The sequence below is a fragment of the Crassostrea angulata genome, chromosome 7, assembly GCF_025612915.1.
Source record: "Crassostrea angulata isolate pt1a10 chromosome 7, ASM2561291v2, whole genome shotgun sequence".
NCBI classification, from domain to species: domain Eukaryota; kingdom Metazoa; phylum Mollusca; class Bivalvia; order Ostreida; family Ostreidae; genus Magallana; species Magallana angulata.
In genome coordinates, this window is record NC_069117.1 from 51055331 (window position 1) to 51072444 (window position 17114).

The 17114-nt window shown below is 37.1% G+C and overlaps 2 protein-coding genes and 1 pseudogene across 2 annotated transcripts; 1 reads left to right on the plus strand and 2 right to left on the minus strand.

Annotated features, from left to right (window-relative positions):
• Positions 1-369: 369 nt before the first annotated feature.
• LOC128192219 (ATP-binding cassette sub-family B member 6-like) lies at positions 370-8105 on the minus strand. The gene is made up of 18 exons (XM_052864754.1): positions 7418-8105; positions 7187-7316; positions 6918-7101; positions 6699-6812; positions 6387-6489; positions 4343-4432; positions 4033-4154; positions 3803-3912; positions 3531-3596; positions 3128-3342; positions 2904-2967; positions 2730-2815; positions 2564-2621; positions 2284-2388; positions 2001-2175; positions 1677-1789; positions 1349-1512; positions 370-1147 (listed from the first exon to the last, which is right to left on the minus strand). The coding sequence occupies exons 1-18, from the start codon at positions 7906-7908 to the stop codon at positions 1012-1014; spliced, it is 2526 nt and encodes an 841-aa protein (XP_052720714.1). The 5' UTR covers positions 7909-8105; the 3' UTR covers positions 370-1011.
• A 667-nt stretch (positions 8106-8772) lies between these two features.
• Positions 8773-12147, minus strand: LOC128192243 (chymotrypsin-like elastase family member 1). The gene is made up of 6 exons (XM_052864794.1): positions 11629-12147; positions 11221-11407; positions 10929-11019; positions 10548-10725; positions 9753-9901; positions 8773-9344 (listed from the first exon to the last, which is right to left on the minus strand). Exons 1-6 carry the CDS (start codon positions 11684-11686, stop codon positions 9129-9131), a joined length of 879 nt encoding a protein of 292 aa, XP_052720754.1. The 5' UTR covers positions 11687-12147; the 3' UTR covers positions 8773-9128.
• A 1476-nt stretch (positions 12148-13623) lies between these two features.
• LOC128192251 (uncharacterized) lies at positions 13624-16851 on the plus strand (annotated as a pseudogene).
• The last annotated feature ends 263 nt before the right edge of the window (positions 16852-17114 follow it).

Genomic DNA, 17114 nt, shown 5'->3' on the forward strand with positions numbered 1-17114 from the left:
TCAAATACCGGTACAAAAATGCTTTGTGGCTGAATTCAGACAAAATGAGTATACACAACAAACCATGATCTCGTTTAAAAGGAAAATGCTTCAAGGAAAGACTATTATACTAATGAATTAAGTTCTAGGACATTTATTTGCAAGAATAAACACAAATTAAAGCAAAGGAGCTGTCAGATATGTGCTCGGCACTACACAGAGCTAATAATTGTTGACTTGTTAATTTGTACACGACTGGTACAATGAATGCAACAGTTACAATGTTATTGTACATTTCTGTCCTGCAATGTAATACAAAGTACTCGTTAGTTACGAGAACTTGTTTCTGATCATCTTGATTTATTCCATAAAACATGTTCATCGCCCCCCCCCCCCCAAAATAAATTCACGATTCTTTTAGCTGTAAGTATAATCAACATTTGGTTTTTTTCTTCAACATGCAAAAGTTACATTGAACATTTATAAGTATACAACCAAGAGTGTCAGAATCATCAGCAACAGATCGGTAACATTGTGCACGCTAATACAACCCCTCTCAATAAAGTAATTATATAATACCTCATACGTTATGCTCATACCTCTTACATAGTGCTCAAACATACCTCATACGTAAAGCTCAAACATACCCCATATGTAATACTCAAACATACCCCATACATATTGCTCAAACATACCCTATATGTAATACTCAACCATATCACAGACGAAATACTCATATAAACCTCATATTTATATATTTAAAAATACATGTATCTCATATGTAATACTCAGACATAATTCATACGTAATACTAAAAATACCTTAGTTTTATTCATACTATTTTATAGAATTCGTACATTCAAAGACTAACACTTTTTTGGGATCCCTTTCTCTTCTCAACCATTCATCCATAAAATTTGACATATATAATAAATATTTCACTTTGTGAATAACAAATGGTTCATGGCAGGGTTTTTTTTAACAATGTATTCTTATTATAACAGCAGTATCCCAATCTAGGAAGGCTTTTCATCAGCTGGCACCGTCGTCTGCTGAGCCAGTTGATGACGTAGAGCTTAAGGCGCCATTGTCTTTATCGGTATGGTTCTGTAGTTGCTGTTTCCACATCTCCTTGTAAAATCCTCCGTGCAATAACAGCTCATCATGTCTAAAATATATACAATAAAATTCATAGTGCTTTGGTCCAAAACATAGAAATGGATTCAAATGCAAAATGTTTGCATGTCGGACTTCATAAGAATATATTTTTACGATGTCATTTTGCGTTTGCGCTTAGCTGGGGGGGGGGGGGGGGGTAACACTTTCAATAAGACATTGCGTATAACTGAGAATTGAAGCTGGTACATACCTGCCCTTCTCTATGATCTCTCCCTCCTTCATCACTAAGATCTGGTGAGCGTGTATGATCGTAGACAGTCGATGAGCCACGATTATAGTAGTGCGGTTACGACAGATCTCTTCCAGGGAGGCCTGGATGTATCGCTCTGTGCTTGTATCCAGAGCCGATGTCGCCTGCGTACAAGAATATAATAAAATTACGATCATCATCATTACCAACAATTAAAGAGCAGGACATCAGACATCCACGGTGAATCAAATAATATTCAGACTATGATAGTTATATATCGGTCCTGGTATCATATAACTATATAAATATATCATCAGGAAATAACTACCTCATCAAGAAGAACGATAGCTGGGTTTTTCAGTATGGTTCTGGCTATGGCCACTCGTTGTTTTTCGCCGCCGCTCAATTTTAACCCCCTCTCTCCAACCACTGTTTCATAGCCTGACCAAAAAATATCCAACTAAATATATAATATAATGATTTTTTTGTGGATAGCTAATTTTTTAAAAAGATTAACTCTTGTTTGCAGGTCCAAGCTACAGTCGTCGCATTTATTGCTTCCTTATACATGTATATACTATTTAACTTTTTAAAATTTCCTCTTCACTTCCCATAGAAAGTTTTTTTTTTGTTAGGATTTCCCTCCCCTTACCCTCAGGAAAGCTGAGGATCCTGTTGTGTATATCCGCCGCCTCGGCCGCCTCCAGCACGTCCACGTCATCAGCTTCCTGGTTCCCGTACCGGATGTTGTACCGGATGTCCTGGTTAAACAGCACGGTGTCCTGCGGGACCACCCCGATCTGTTTCTGGAGGGAGACCTGTGTTACCTGGACAGGTGAATAAAATAGGGTGTTACTCTTTCTCTCCAAAAGCGCGCATACTAGTATTTCAAAAACAACATGGACCAAGTTGATTATGTTTGCTTGATTGTGTACCTGTGAAATATCTTGCCCATCAATAAGAATGGCGCCACCTTGAATGTCATAGAAACGGAACAGAAGACGGACAATGGTACTTTTACCGCTTCCTGAGTGGCCAACCTGGAAGGGAATTGCTTATAAAATAAATATGAGTTGATCTTATAACCCAATAGTTTTGTTAGTTCACAGCTAGGCAAATGAGAGGAAATATTCATAATCCATCTAAACACTGCCTTTCTGTCGAAATTTCACACCAGTGAACATAGAGTCGTTGATTATTTGAAGAGATTCTCACCAATGCAAACGTTTGTCCGGCTGGAACTGTAAAAGACAGGTTCTTCAGGATTGGCCGCCTAAAAGAGACCAAGAAAAATGACAAAGTAAAGTCACATATTTCTTAGCAGACGATAATACATTTCATTCAACATTACAAAAAGCATCAAACAAAACGTTCTGCTTACTCTTTTGTGTAGCTGAATGAAACATCCTTGAATTCAATTTGTCCTCCATGTAGAACCAGACCGGAAGCGCCCATTGGATCGTTAATCTACAAAACCATGCACCATTGAAGTAGGTTTGTTATATGACCATCAGACTTAATGCTAGTAAAACAAATGATGAAAAAATCCCAATACCTCAGGTTTTTCTTGCAACAGTTCAAACATATTCTCCATATCAATGAACGCCTGTTGAATCATTCTATAGGGGTGAAAAAAAGAGAGAAAATGGGAATTAACAAAATAAAAGCAATAAATAGAAATAAATGGAAAGAATATAGTCTATCAACTCTTTCACAATATCATCTCTCTCTCTCTCTCTCTCTCTCTCTTTCTCTCTCTCTCTCTCTCTCTCTACTTACCTATAGTAGGTGCCGATCCAGTTGAGGGGTCCGTAGAGCTGAGTGATATAGGTCCCGAACAGGATGTAGTCCCCCACGGTCAGCTTGAGTCCGTCGATGTCGTCCACCACGCAGTAGGCACACAGCAGTGACCCCACGCAGAAGCCCACTGTAATCGTGATATTCTGGAGGCAGCTCAGCAGGTTAAGCGACGCAGTGGATTTGAACTCCGCCAACTTAGAATTGAAATTGTATTAGGCCACATAAATAAGGGAACATGGGAGAGTTTGGCTTTGTGTTTGGAACTTCGCAAACTTCATACTGATGAAAATATACATAACTTAATGAATACCTTGATATTGATCAAGATAGAGGTCAGCTTTGGGTTTAAAATAGTAATCTAGTGAAGTACAACAGGATTTACCTGAAAACTGTGGATTGCTTTATCGTATCTTCCGATTTCAAAATCTGAAGCAGCATAGTACTTCACCTGTAGAGAAAGTGTCAATATGTGAAGAATTAAGAGCAAGATGTTACTAAGACGATATTCGTCTGATTTCTGATCATGCATACGGCTATATGAAAGGATTAGTAAAAATGTTCGAAGTAGGGATAGAAAGGCATTACGATAGAACTAGTAAACTATCCAACCGCCTTAAAATCACCGTCCAATGCAATCAACATAAGGTAATTTACCGTTTCGAAGTTGAGCAGGGAATCGACAGCGGTCTGGTTTCTCTGGTTGTCCAGGCGATTCTGAAGACGTCTGTATTTAGTTCGCCATTCTGTGATCAGAATCGTAATGCCTGCAATGAGAAATTTAATTCAAAGACATTTAGTTCTGTGACCTCTGTGCTCAATACTAATGAAACTTTGTCCTTGCAGTTACTGGCGTAACATAAAATACTTATAAGTAAAGGACTAACCTAAGTAAAACAGCATGCACATGAAGGTGATTATTCCGAAGATGTAGTTAAACGCCAGGACGAAGTACATGATGGCGAGGATTACATCGACGATGGTCGGGAAAATATTGAATAAAATGTACCTGTATAAAAAGAAGCTTTCTTTAAAAACGCATGCTTACCTCACGAACAAATTTTTCTATTCTGCCCTATTGTTCCAAAAATTAAAAAAAACATAATTTTGCTATAATTTTAGGATGGTAGAAAAGATACGTCAATGGACGGAAAACAGGTAAAGATCTGTTGATGAATCTTTCCTTTTGAGACTGACCCCAGTAAGCTGTTAATGCTGGTTGTTCCTCGGTCGATTGTCCTCAGAACTTCTCCCGTCTTCCTTTCCAAGTGCCAACGCAGGGATAGACTGAAACCAGTAATACAGATTTGTTACGCCTTAATGACATTTCAATTAGATCTTATTCATTGCTGTTAAACTTGCATGTTCTTGATATTGGTATTTTATTTTGCAACGATTTTTAGAGGTAATGGATATTTCAAAAGTGAGCGTAGATCGTTTTAAGAATATTTGTGAATGCGTGTACTACAGTGTAGTTATGGCATTTGGCGATGTACTTTTGGGGAGTTGATTTTAATCAACTCTCCTATGCAGTTACTCTGGCAAACCGAAACAGTGTTTGGACCTAAGCACAAATCATCACCGCTGACAAGAATTAGTTCTTGAAAATAATCGATAAATTCGATGTAATGTACGCTGAAGCATTGTTTTTAAAGGAAACTTATTTATAAATACCTAAAAAATAGTAAGATTTTAAATAGTACGAATAATTTAGAAGTTTTTTGCAGTCGTATATATTCCTACGCCAGAGTTCAATTTTGTCTCGTTCAACCATCGGCTGTCTCCGTACATCTCCGACAAGCAGAGAGTCAGTCTATATTTAGAGGTCGCATCATCAAGATATCACGTGACCTGGTATCTCTTACTTGTCGGAGATTAACGGAGACAGTTGAGCATCTGGTTGAACAGTCTGGGCGGACTCCGAAAAAGGAGTAAACTCCGAAAACGGAGTATTTGGCACCGTCATGCATTGCGATTTTCTCAACTTCCGTTTTGTAGCTAATGTAAATAATGGAGAGTTGCCTCCCTTTCCCGTAAAAAACGTGATTGAAAAATAGATTAAAATCCTTCAGAAGCGTGAAAAAAAATATGGAAACGACTCAGAAATGATTAATCTTAAAATTATACCAGAAAAAACAGTGGAAATGTTTCGGTAAACAACAGGAAAAATACATACAAATATTAAAACTCATACGTGGTCGACCAGGAGTTATAAGATAAGAAAATCAGACTTCAAATTAAGACTTGGAAGTATGGAAATTGAAAATTAAATGTTGCACTAATGAAAGTATTCAAGCCTTTAATATACATGATGGTTTTTTTTAAAAATACGACAAAATTACGATGTATACAAGGTTTTAAGAAGTGCCGACTTGGCGAGTCAGCGCGTGATCAAAAGAACGGTGTAATGACTACAAACGAGATAAAAAAAACTTAACAGTAACAGTGTATTTCACACCCAAGCACATAAATTATCTTTAATAATAGTGAAATCATGGGAAAAACATCAATTAATTCACTTTAGTGGCGTCGTCATCGGAAACAGAATTGACCAACTTTGACAACAAATAAAATTTGATTTGCCCAACGAACGTATATTTTTGCCAAATACATTCTGTTGAAACATGTCTTATAAAGCATTTAAACGTATTTTCAGACCTGCAAATGAATAATCCGCTTTGCACGATCAATTTTCCTGAGTGCCCTGTTTTCACGTAAAAATGGGATATTTTGATTAACTGTGCATGCGCCGAACTCCTTTTTCGGAGTATTTTTTCTTTTGAAAAATCACTTCCGTTTACTCCGTTTTCGGAGTCCGCCCAGACTGTTGAACTAGAGTTCATTATTGGTTGGATCCATACACTTTTTAAAATATTTCGAATACTGATACATAGTTTGATGAAATCAGTTCTATTTTTTAATATATAACACAACAAAATTCATAAGAGGTTTTCTCGAAATTCTTGTCGGAAAAGTCCGAGAATCCATATTATAATCCATATTATAAAAATGTGCGTAATTCAAATAGAGATTATAAAGTAATTGCCAAGCAAAATAACATATCGTTGATTTTAAGATAAATAATAATCGATAAAATCAACTCCCGTCTGTACTTCAGTACTTTGATTATTTGTTGGAAGCTCTGTTCCGCCAAAACCCAATTTAACCCTCTTAAAAATATAACAGATTTTTAAAATGAGTGTGTAATATGTTAGCATAGTTTAGTTATATTGGACTGTACCTGTGAAGATGGCGGAGAAATTTGAGCTGGATACGGCGAGTGGTGTATTGCTGAATGGGGATCCACAGAAAGGCGCGCAGATTGTTCAGGAACCCGGTGGTACCTGGTCAGACAGAGGTTAGTATGTTAGAAAATAAAAGGAAGAGAAATTGGTGTGGCTATCCCATACTTTATTACTATAAGAGATCGGCTGCTCATTTAGAGGATTGTCATTTTTTCTTTAATTTTCCTTTTCAAAGTCAGGTGTGTTGATGGTATAGTTATGAGTTTTATGTTTTGCTTATTTGTCTTTTTTTTTTTTTTTGCTTTTACCTGTTCCTCCTCCCCTCATAAATAGAAGCAGACAGTAGAGCAGGATCAGGTCCCATCTAAACACAGGGGCAATTAGTTCACCAGACTCAGTCTTGGTGGGCGTCAAACTATCGACTTAAACAAGAAAATACAACAGTAGTTCAAAACCCAGCAGTGAAAGAAAATAGTTCCCACACAATGTTCGTGATGCTTTTGCTGTAGTATGTAAGGTTTTCTTACCTATACGTTTGGTATATTCTGGAACAAACAGGTTGACAACTCTTCCAGAGACCAAGATGATGAAGCAGACGAACACCAGAAATTGGCGCCAAAAACTCCCCTTCGGCCAGACTATAGGAATCATCATGCGAATGTTTTCTTTTAGACCCTTCCACGTAGACTCTTTAAGGTTTGTCTTTGGCTCCTAGAATCAATTTATTAACTTCTTCACCAGTGTTTTAAGGGATTTGACCAACATCCTGTTTGTGACAGTTTCATTAATTTCTTACCTTTCTGATGCGTGTGGTTAGATGGGCACAGCTTCTCGGAAGACTTGGGGCCCAGAATCCTAGAACTAGGAGACTGATGATTCCAATGTACCGGATCAACCAAAGTCCAAACTCCACTCTCTTAGACACACTGCAGTTAATGAAAACGGGTTAGGACAGTTCATCAACACTGCCCATTACTGGAAATGCTATATCGAACAAACTTTACTGTACTGGAGACATTCTACTTACGTATCTTCATTCCACCAATAAATCTTGCTGTTCCAAGAAATAAAATACAAACTCTCCTTGACAAACACTAAAGTCCAGAACACTAGGAGAGCGAACCCGTGCCCCCGGACAAACCTGGGAAGGGTCTCGTTCCTCTCCAAGAGGAGGAGTCGCATGGAGAAGGACCACACGTAAAACATACTGAAGAGCACCACCACGTGGGACCCTGATAGGTCGCGGGTCCCAATGGTGGTGTCGTGTAGGATGACATGGACCATCACTTCGTTCATCAGGATCACCACTATCGTAAGCTGTATCACCAGTCCCACGGGACTGGGCTTGAAGTTACGGTCTATCCTTCTCCCATATTTGGCGTAGGTCGCTAGTTGTCCCGATCCGGCTATTGTCATAAAGGCCACCAAAACGATGGACCAGACGGTTTCGTAGAAGCACCGGTTTATTCCACTGTCGACCCAAATTTCCGTAAAATTATACTCGCCACAATAATACATTATTCCAATTAATAATAACAGTTACTGTGTGCGAGTTCAAGAGGAGGAATTTTAACAGCGCGTTTCACTTTGAGTTTAGAAACTTTCTGGTAAAGAAGATTGAAATCTAACCTCAATGTGGAACAAAAAACTCTCCCTATCTAATGCTCGAATAAGTATGTTTTGACACTGGGAGATTTTTTTTCCAATAGTGAAGAGAGAGCGAGTGCCGTCACATGACGAATATAAGAAATACGGATGGCCTTGAAGAAACTTCATTCAGAAGTAGATGTCCTACTATCGTATTAAAGGTAACTGCCACTGATATCTTATGACGAAGTATTTATAATTTCTTTTACATAATTTAAAAATCAAAAGAATGTGATTTTTTGTATTTTGTTTCATTTATATTGACAATGATTTAATTAAAACATAGTTATAAAAATGTAATTGCACTGCAATAAAGAGCAAAATAGTGTAAACCTTTATATAAAATAGCAGAAAAATTACGATATACATATTTACAACGATATACTTTCTAAATATGAGTGGTATTTAATTTATTTGTTTTACATACAAAAATAAGTTTACATGAAGAACACGTTTTCTCTAATACACGAGACTTTTTTAGCGTGTGACCGTGAATTTTTATACGGAGTCACATGAGAGCGGTATTTCTACACTCTGATGAACATCACACACACTCCACTCAATGCCACAGGTATAAACAGACGGTGACCAGGTGTAAATCTACAAACAGATCACAAACTACGACGGTATTTCCTTGTTATAAAAGTGCATGCGCTGTTATAGCGTTTGTAAATCGAGTGCATATCAGATATGACTGCCACTTGTTTATATTCGGATATACATATGTATGTGAGTATGTCCGCTCGTTTTTTGGTTCATTGGCGTCTTTAAGTGGATATGTCTAACTTTTATAAATTAATCCAAAAAAAACATTGTACTGGTTTTTATTTTATTTATTAACCTATAGTTATACAGCATTCCTGTGTTTTGAGGAAATTGTCGTTGTTATGAATCCAGACCTCGCCGTCACCATAATATTCAAATCACTCAACTCAATCCTCAACTCAAATCCTTACAGGCATAAATCATGCTCGGATTAGAGGCTGCGTATTGACGTGAGGAAAGTTGGTGACGGCGGGGCCACGTCTCATTGATTCTGTCAATGTACAAGCATATATTCATCCATACCAAGTATCACATTCTTCCGTTCATCAATACAGTTTTACTGGTACATCTGGACTGTTTGTGTTTTCTGTGCAGTGGTGATTTCTTAGCGCCATTACCGTGGATGTAATCCAGGGAATGATTGTGGAGACATCTGTATACACACTCGGGTAATTCTTACACGTGCTGGACCCCCAAGATGTGACGCCAACTAAAATATAGGATCCGTCCCAACAACACACTAATGGGGACCCGCTATCACCCTGATGAATAAATATCAGTTGGTAAAAAAATGAATGGAACAATGTAAATATGACCGATAATGTTCAAAAATAGATGCAACTGTTAATATATGATCGATCATGAAATTACATGTATGCAATAGTACAGTGTATGTCATATAATCACACATGTATTAATAAATCAAATATTTACACATTCGATCGTGGCATTAAACAATAATTACATGTCGGTGTTTGTCAAGTAGTAAATCATAAACTAACATGAAATTGTGGTCAATAAATAGATCTATATAAGACGTAACTCTTAATTTGCCCAGATCTATATTAATATAACACTTTCGGTCGATATTTTACAATTTCTCAGACACAAGGACGTATATATGTCTCTGTCAGATATTAAAAAATATGTATAATTTTAAAGTTATTTACCTGGCACGCCGCCGTGCCCTTGTACATGGCGCATATATTTGTGCGCTTCACCAGCCCGTCCCAGTAACGCTTGGAGTTACACCTCTTGTTGCTGATGATTTCTATGTCGGCCTCTTGTAGCTGAGTGGCCAGCTCCTCGTCCCCTGTAGCTGTATAATAAAAATGTATGGGTAAATTATCTTAGGAAATTAGAAAATTGACCTTGAACCTGACGAATGACCTTGAACAGAGCTAGTAATCAACTTAAAGATGAAAGGTAAACCAGTTCCTTATTTCTTTTATACAAAACTAAATGTCATACAACAATGTCATACAAGAAATTATACCGATTAGTTGACAATAAGACGCGCGTTAGAGTGCACAGTCAACCTTTGGTTTGTATCGAAAGCACGTGTCACTTGAGCTGCATAGCAATGACCTCTGGTTCAGGTACACATCAGTGGTATATAAACAGGTATATATTAAACTTGTACGTATGCCATTATGGCATACACTGTTTAGTTTGTATTGAATTTAATATATCATCAACGCCGTAATTCAGATTCCCTGCTTATAGGAAATTAAGAATTAGTATTTGCTGAAAGTTAACTGTTTACAAGATTGGAAATCAACCTTAACTGAAATTTCGCCATGTGTGAAAAACGTCCAATGTTGTATAAAGACCTAAATATCTCAAAAAGTTTAGGGTTTTTTCAGAAAAATAGAATTTTTCATCCAACACACATACATGTAACCTAAAAATCTGGAAATAACTAAGATTTTCAAACCACAACTACCAATCCCCCGTGAACTTACCGAGACTGTTGACCCCCCAGCCGGTGATGAGACACCTGGCTTTGGACAGTTTAGGGGTGACCATCCCAGGCTCCGCGGTCCTGATGACCCCCACACTCTCACTAAGACTGGCATTCCTCACCAGGTGTATTATCCCCACATCGTATCCACTCAGGAAATTACCTTCAAATTTCGGATGCTGGAATCGTTTCAAGAATAAAGACATAATTTTTCAACAAATCTTATTAAATTAGATTCTTTTGATCCGCTCATGTAGATCGCTACACGATGGTGATTAAAATCATTTTACAATGAATCGATTTAATCTATTGCACATCATAAGGCATAGTAAAATTTACAATAATCATGAAATTTTTACAATTACAATATTGCAACCTTTACCGTTTCAAAAGCTGACACCTCTATAAACTGCTCCCCGCCCTCTTGTACAGTCCGATCATAGTCACCCAGAACCACCTTGTACGAATCTTTACTATCACAAAAATCAAAGTTACACATTAAGGTTATGAAAATAATAACATTTTCCAGACAAGAAATTGTGTACAATGTTAATTTGGGTACTGCAGTATGGTTTAAAAAAGAGAATCAAAGTACATGTACCACAATAATGTAATAAAAATTATAACCGAAATACTTAATGACAGTAATCACAATATTGTATTATATATGGTACCTTCTGCCCATCAGACAGTGGGCCGCTGTGAGGACGATGTCGTACTGTATTAAAGTACCCCCGCAGATCAGCTGGTCCGCCACCATGATCCCGGCCTGCCAGGGCCACGCCCATCGGTCGGCGGAAGTTCCGCCGATAATCAGCTGACGAGTCGGGGGTTGCACAGCCCTGCCCGACACTTCGCTCACTGAATGTGTACATGTACAAAACAAAATTAATGAACAAGGTACGGCGAAAAGTAAATTGTAAATAAGTTTCGTTATATTGCTTTATTGCTAAAGTTACACGAGACTACGCGGCAAAAAAACATCGCGATACAGTCGGAACATGAAGAAGAAGAAAACCTTTAAACACCAGCGGTAGGCAACGATAAAGATTGTTTCTATGTCAATGATGACTTGTACTTACTCAAATGAAGGAAGCTGATGAACATGCCAAAACAGCCTTTAAATAAACTGTCCGCCATTGTATGGTTAAGGACAAGCACAAGATGGGTTACTTTTATACTGCAGGGATTACAAATGCTAAATTTGCGCCTGACGTACCCATCTCAATCCTGGTTAACCAAAAACAGAAGTTTATTTTAAAAAACCCAAAACTGTTCACCTCAAGAGAAAACTCTCCAACAATTGCTGCTAAAATTAGAAAGTGTCATGACAATTGACATGGCTGAGAGGATTACAGAAATCAAGTGTTTCTAAAAGCGGTATTGGGCCAAAATCGAGAAGATTGTCAGCCGTGACGGTAACTTAAACTTTAAATATTCTTCATTCTTTTGGAAATAAAATCGAAATGGTATAAACTTGAGAGAATGTATAATATCGCAGCGACCCAATACATGTTAAAGGACCAAGGATGCTTAACGATTCTAGTCAACTGTTGGCAATTTGGGGGATAAAATGTTATATACAATTATGACCAAAATATATCTATGGCGGCACAGAAATACCTTTGAACGCATAAGTTAAATATATATGTTAAACTTTTTCCCGCACCCCCCCCCCCCCTAAAAAAATTGAATTACGATTCCGCTAATATCTTACCTGAATCAAGAGCAAAATGTATTTAAAAAAAAACCAAACATATGTTTATTCTAAAGTGAAAGAAAAGGTGAGCATTTGAAGCTCGAATACCCCCACGCCTCCCCACCGACCCTTACTTGACAATACTACACATAATGAATGGCATTGTACAAATTAAATACACAAAATAATTTAACAAACGGACATAACTCCCCTAAAATTCATTACATCCAAAAAAGGAAAAACAGATTTGAAGGACTGACTAATGGAGGGGACTAAACAAATTTCATGTCCCTTAACAACTTGCGTGGGATATAATAACACAACACTACAAATGCATGATAAAGGGAAAATAGGAAGTCTGCAGTATCCAAAAATGATAAAAACCCTAATTAAAACAATTTTAACAAAAGTTAAACGAAATGTTTCATAATTTATAAAATTAGATTGTTTTCAAGAAATTGTTGAATTCAATTTTAATTATTTTTAAAACACTAGCAAAGATGAAATATTGCACGGTAAGTAAAAGTACGTGTACCGTATGAGTAAATGATAAATCTTTCATTCATCTTTTAGCCCTCAACAATTATAAAACAAGGTGCACCAAAACAAACGCGAAAAACATATAATAAAGTCAATTTTTGCAAACAATTTATTATCATTGCCGATTTGAAGCATGCAGAGATTCTTTAAAGAAATTTTCTTAAGTACAAGGTAAATATCGAGCGTATCTATACCCCCTGTAACCAGTGTAGGTCACATCGGCGTCGGAACCGGGGGGGGGGGGAGGGGCTAGGGCGGGCTTAGCCCGCCCCCCACTTTTTTCGCAAATGTAGACCTAACCATTAGGCACATAGCATCATAGAGGGTTTAGCCCCCCCCCCCACTTTTTAATCACTGGAAATATAGTTGTTCCTAAATTAACCTTGAAAGTTTGAGAAAGTTTGAGTAATAGGCCTACCCCCCCCCCCCCCCCGGATTAGGAAATTCATGATTTGGGGGGGAAAAAAATTGGTAGGTAAAATTTTTTTTGGATAGGTTTTCCCTCCCCCCCCCCCCCCCCCCCCCGATTAGGTTTTTCATGATTTTGGGAAATAGGTTTTTTTCGCAATATTTCTGAGGATTAGTCTAGCCCCCCTACTTTCAATTTGCTTCCGACGCCAGTGGGTCACATTATCTTCACATCACGTCAGTGTTCGCATGATGACGCAAACTCTAAATATAGAATTGCTGTATCCAGCGTAGGACGTCGTTAGGGATAACGTCATCACGAAATAGCCATATATACACCGTTGCGTTTTGGTCACCGCGTTATTTACTGAACTTGATCGGTGGTGATCAGACGTGTTTTTACACGGAGCGCAAAAATCAGGGAATCGCAATGAAAAGAGAGCGATCATCCGAAAGAAAGAGCAAGAACTCGTCTAAGAGGGTAATTGCTCTCAGAATCAAGGGTTTTTTTCACTTACAAGAGCAGTATTATAACCTTTTTAAGTGATTTTTTTCTGTAACTGATGCAGATGCCATTTGGTCGCCATGATGGATGCCAAATCATCTTTTACTTGATCAACTTTCTTCATATCACGACTTCCATTTGATATTAATTGATTTGCAATTACCTTAAATCATAATTTTTAATAGAAAAAAAAGAGAAAATAACTTAAAAGTATTTCAAAAGTAAATGCCAAATAGCAAGCATGTCAATATGATACTATGATACTGTAGGGTTGAGGTTTGATTTTGTTTTATAAGTATAGTTGTGTCATCTTACAAATATATTTCAATAAGCTTAGCATGCATGTTTAAATGAATGAAATTATAGTGTTATTAATTACAAAGCTAAAACTATGAAAAATCATAAATTTCAGCACAGCATAAATGCCTCGACGTCAGATTATGCAAATGAGTGTCAGTGGTACGATTTGTTGCTGGAACTCCACATCAAGTCTACTGTGAGTACTTCAAAATTGTTCACAGATGTATGTTCAAATCAAAATCCATGGAAGAAGTGGGGGCCATAATAGAGGGGTTGATTTTAACATAGGAATAAATTGAGAAAAATAACAAAATAATATATAAATAGTGCCTGTTTGGGAGGGTAACAGTTGAAATTGACACCCCGAGAAAACCATTGTCAACCGACGCGAAGCGGAGGTTGACAATGGTTTTCGAGGGGTGTCAATTTCAACTGTTATCCTCCCAAACAGGCACTATTTATTTTGTTATACTAAATGTCTTTTTTAAAATTTTTAAGAAAATTTTACTGCTTTTATATAGGAATAACGTGAATTCTACAGCGAACCGTACGCGCATAATTTTCGCGCATGTAACATTTTTTAATGTTACCCGTTGCCAAGTGCGTTGCTAACGCTGAGGGTAATAGTAAATATTATTAACTGCGTCTTAACCAATCAGATTTTAGTATTTAACATGAAAGTATAACAATATTTTTTGTTATACTTTCATGTTAAATACTGAAATCTGATTGGTTAAGACGCAGTTAATAATATTTACTATTACCCTCAGCGTTAGCAACGCACTTGGCAACGGGTAACATTAAAAAATGTTACATGCGCGAAAATTATGCGCGTACGGTTCGCTGTAGAATTCACGTTATTCCTATATAAAAGCAGTAAAATTTTCTTAAAAATTTTAAAAAAGACATTCAGTATAACAAAATAAATAGTGCCTGTTTGGGAGGATAACAGTTGAAATTGACACCCCTCGAAAACCATTGTCAACCTCCGCTTCGCGTCGGTTGACAATGGTTTTCTCGGGGTGTCAATTTCAACTGTTACCCTCCCAAACAGGCACTATTTATATATTGTTATACTTTCATGTTAAATACTAAAATCTGATTGGTTAAGACGCAGTTAATAATATTTACTATTACCCTCAGCGTTAGCAACGCACTTGGCAACGGGTAACATTAAAAAATGTTACATGCGCGAAAATTATGCGCGTACGGTTCGCTGTAGAATTCACGTTATTCCTATATAAAAGCAGTAAAATTTTCTTAAAAATTTTAAAAAAGACATTCAGTATAACAAAATAAATAGTGCCTGTTTGGGAGGATAACAGTTGAAATTGACACCCCTCGAAAACCATTGTCAACCTCCGCTTCGCGTCGGTTGACAATGGTTTTCTCGGGGTGTCAATTTCAACTGTTACCCTCCCAAACAGGCACTATTTATATATTAATGTTGAACATTAAAATGAGTTGAGAAATTTTGTAAATCTTTTAACAAAGATCTTCAAATTTAGATGCTTAAATTTTGTTTTTGATACCATAAAGCTAATTTGATCAGTAATAGCTTTCGTAGCTCGGGTAAGAGGTGTGGCCCCTGGGCCTCTTGTTTCATTCTCTCTCCTGTTTCATCCTTCACTTGCTTCATTCTCTCCCTTCTGTTTCATTCTGTCTCTCCTTTTTCACTCTCTCACTCTGTGCTTTGTGTTCTACAGCAACAGCCATCTTTTGTCTCCTTCCGTCATGCATGGAAAGAGCACATGAATGACTATGTAAGACTTTCTGAGATTTGGGATCATTTCTCATGATTGCACAGTCAGTAACAATGAACAATTCTCCTGGATAAATTTTCAATAAAAAATACATAATTATAATATGTGTTGGTGTGTACGTAGAAATGAAGCAGTCTCTTTTTATTTTGGTTTACAGTACAAACTGACGAGTGCAATCAACAAGTCGGAAGAAGGAAGGGAGTTGCCTACAATCCCGCAATCCACCCACACAGTATGTATAACCGTTTATACACTCATATTGATGTAGTACTGCTTTAATATAGATTTGGAGTTTTCATGAGCAGAGAAATTGAATAAATTTGCGCTGATTAGTTATATGTTATTTCATATGTACGACACATATAACTTTACAGTTTCTGTACAGTTTAAGTGTAAACTATTCCAAGTAATACTGTAAAAGAGTTATGATGTACTCTTTCAATTCTATATAAGGAATAAGGAATCATTCATTGAGTATTATGAGGTGATAATTTTGGTCGGGGCGTGATCAAATCCAATAAAGCCCGAAAGGCTTTATGATAGATTTGATCACGCCCCGACCGAAATTATCACCTCATAATATTCAAAGAATGATTTCTTATTATATTTATACAATTTTAGGCCATCGTACGATTAAATATTTAAATATAAATAAACAAGCCCCACTGGCGCCTCAATTTGGCGTCATTTGTATTATGGGTTATATAGTACAAAATCGATACGTAATGTTATCACAGGCAAAGACACTGGATAATGTAAATGTAATATCATGTTTAGTGTGTGTCTCATAATGTGACTTAAGCATGCAAGTTATGTAATACATGCATGTGATAGTTATGAATTTGTTAAGCCAATACAGTAAGGTGTTATATGTTCTAAAATGAATTATTCTACATTGTGTTTCTATTAAGTATCCATTGTTTCTCTCTGCCTAACAGATTGAATGGCTGGCACGCACCAGTTTCAGACATCGTCCTGTGCGCCTCAATGTGCCGCAACAAAGGAAGCACAATGTGCCACAAGAGAGGAAGCCAAGGTTGCTAGGAGACGTTGTTTGCAGCAGCCTGACTCCTCCTTTATTGTGTACTGAAGGAGCAACTCTTGTGTAAGTACAGACGTACCAAAGCTTGTTTGTCTGTGTGTCTTACTCTATAACCTTGATTAATCAAATCAAAGGTCAAGGTTACTCAATAAATGTTAAAAATGGTCAAACAGCGCAGGAAGTTTAAAGTAATTATTGAAGTCAAGTCAATAGGAATTGGGTATTTGTCTTGAGTATTGAGATCGAGCTGTGTTCTGGGTATTTTTAGATATAAAATTTTTGCTAATTTTTCTTATCTTGCCATTCTATTT

Bases quoted from the DNA above. Each gene is read 5' to 3' on its own strand.
- LOC128192219 (XM_052864754.1), bottom strand. From the start codon at position 7,908: ATGTATTATTGTGGCGAGTATAATTTTACGGAAATTTGGGTCGACAGT. The intron at 3,913-4,032 runs GTTAGTCCTTTA...TTCTCATTGCAG, and splicing joins GTGCATGCTGTTTTACTTAG to GCATTACGATTCTGATCACA. The intron at 2,968-3,127 runs GTAAGTAGAGAG...TCACCCCTATAG, and splicing joins TGGATCGGCACCTACTATAG to AATGATTCAACAGGCGTTCA.
- LOC128192243 (XM_052864794.1), bottom strand. From the start codon at position 11,686: ATGGCGGACAGTTTATTTAAAGGCTGTTTTGGCATGTTCATCAGCTTC. The intron at 11,020-11,220 runs GTACCATATATA...TTTTTGTGATAG, and splicing joins CACTGTCTGATGGGCAGAAG to TAAAGATTCGTACAAGGTGG. The intron at 9,902-10,547 runs GTAAGTTCACGG...TTTATTATACAG, and splicing joins CTGGGGGGTCAACAGTCTCG to CTACAGGGGACGAGGAGCTG.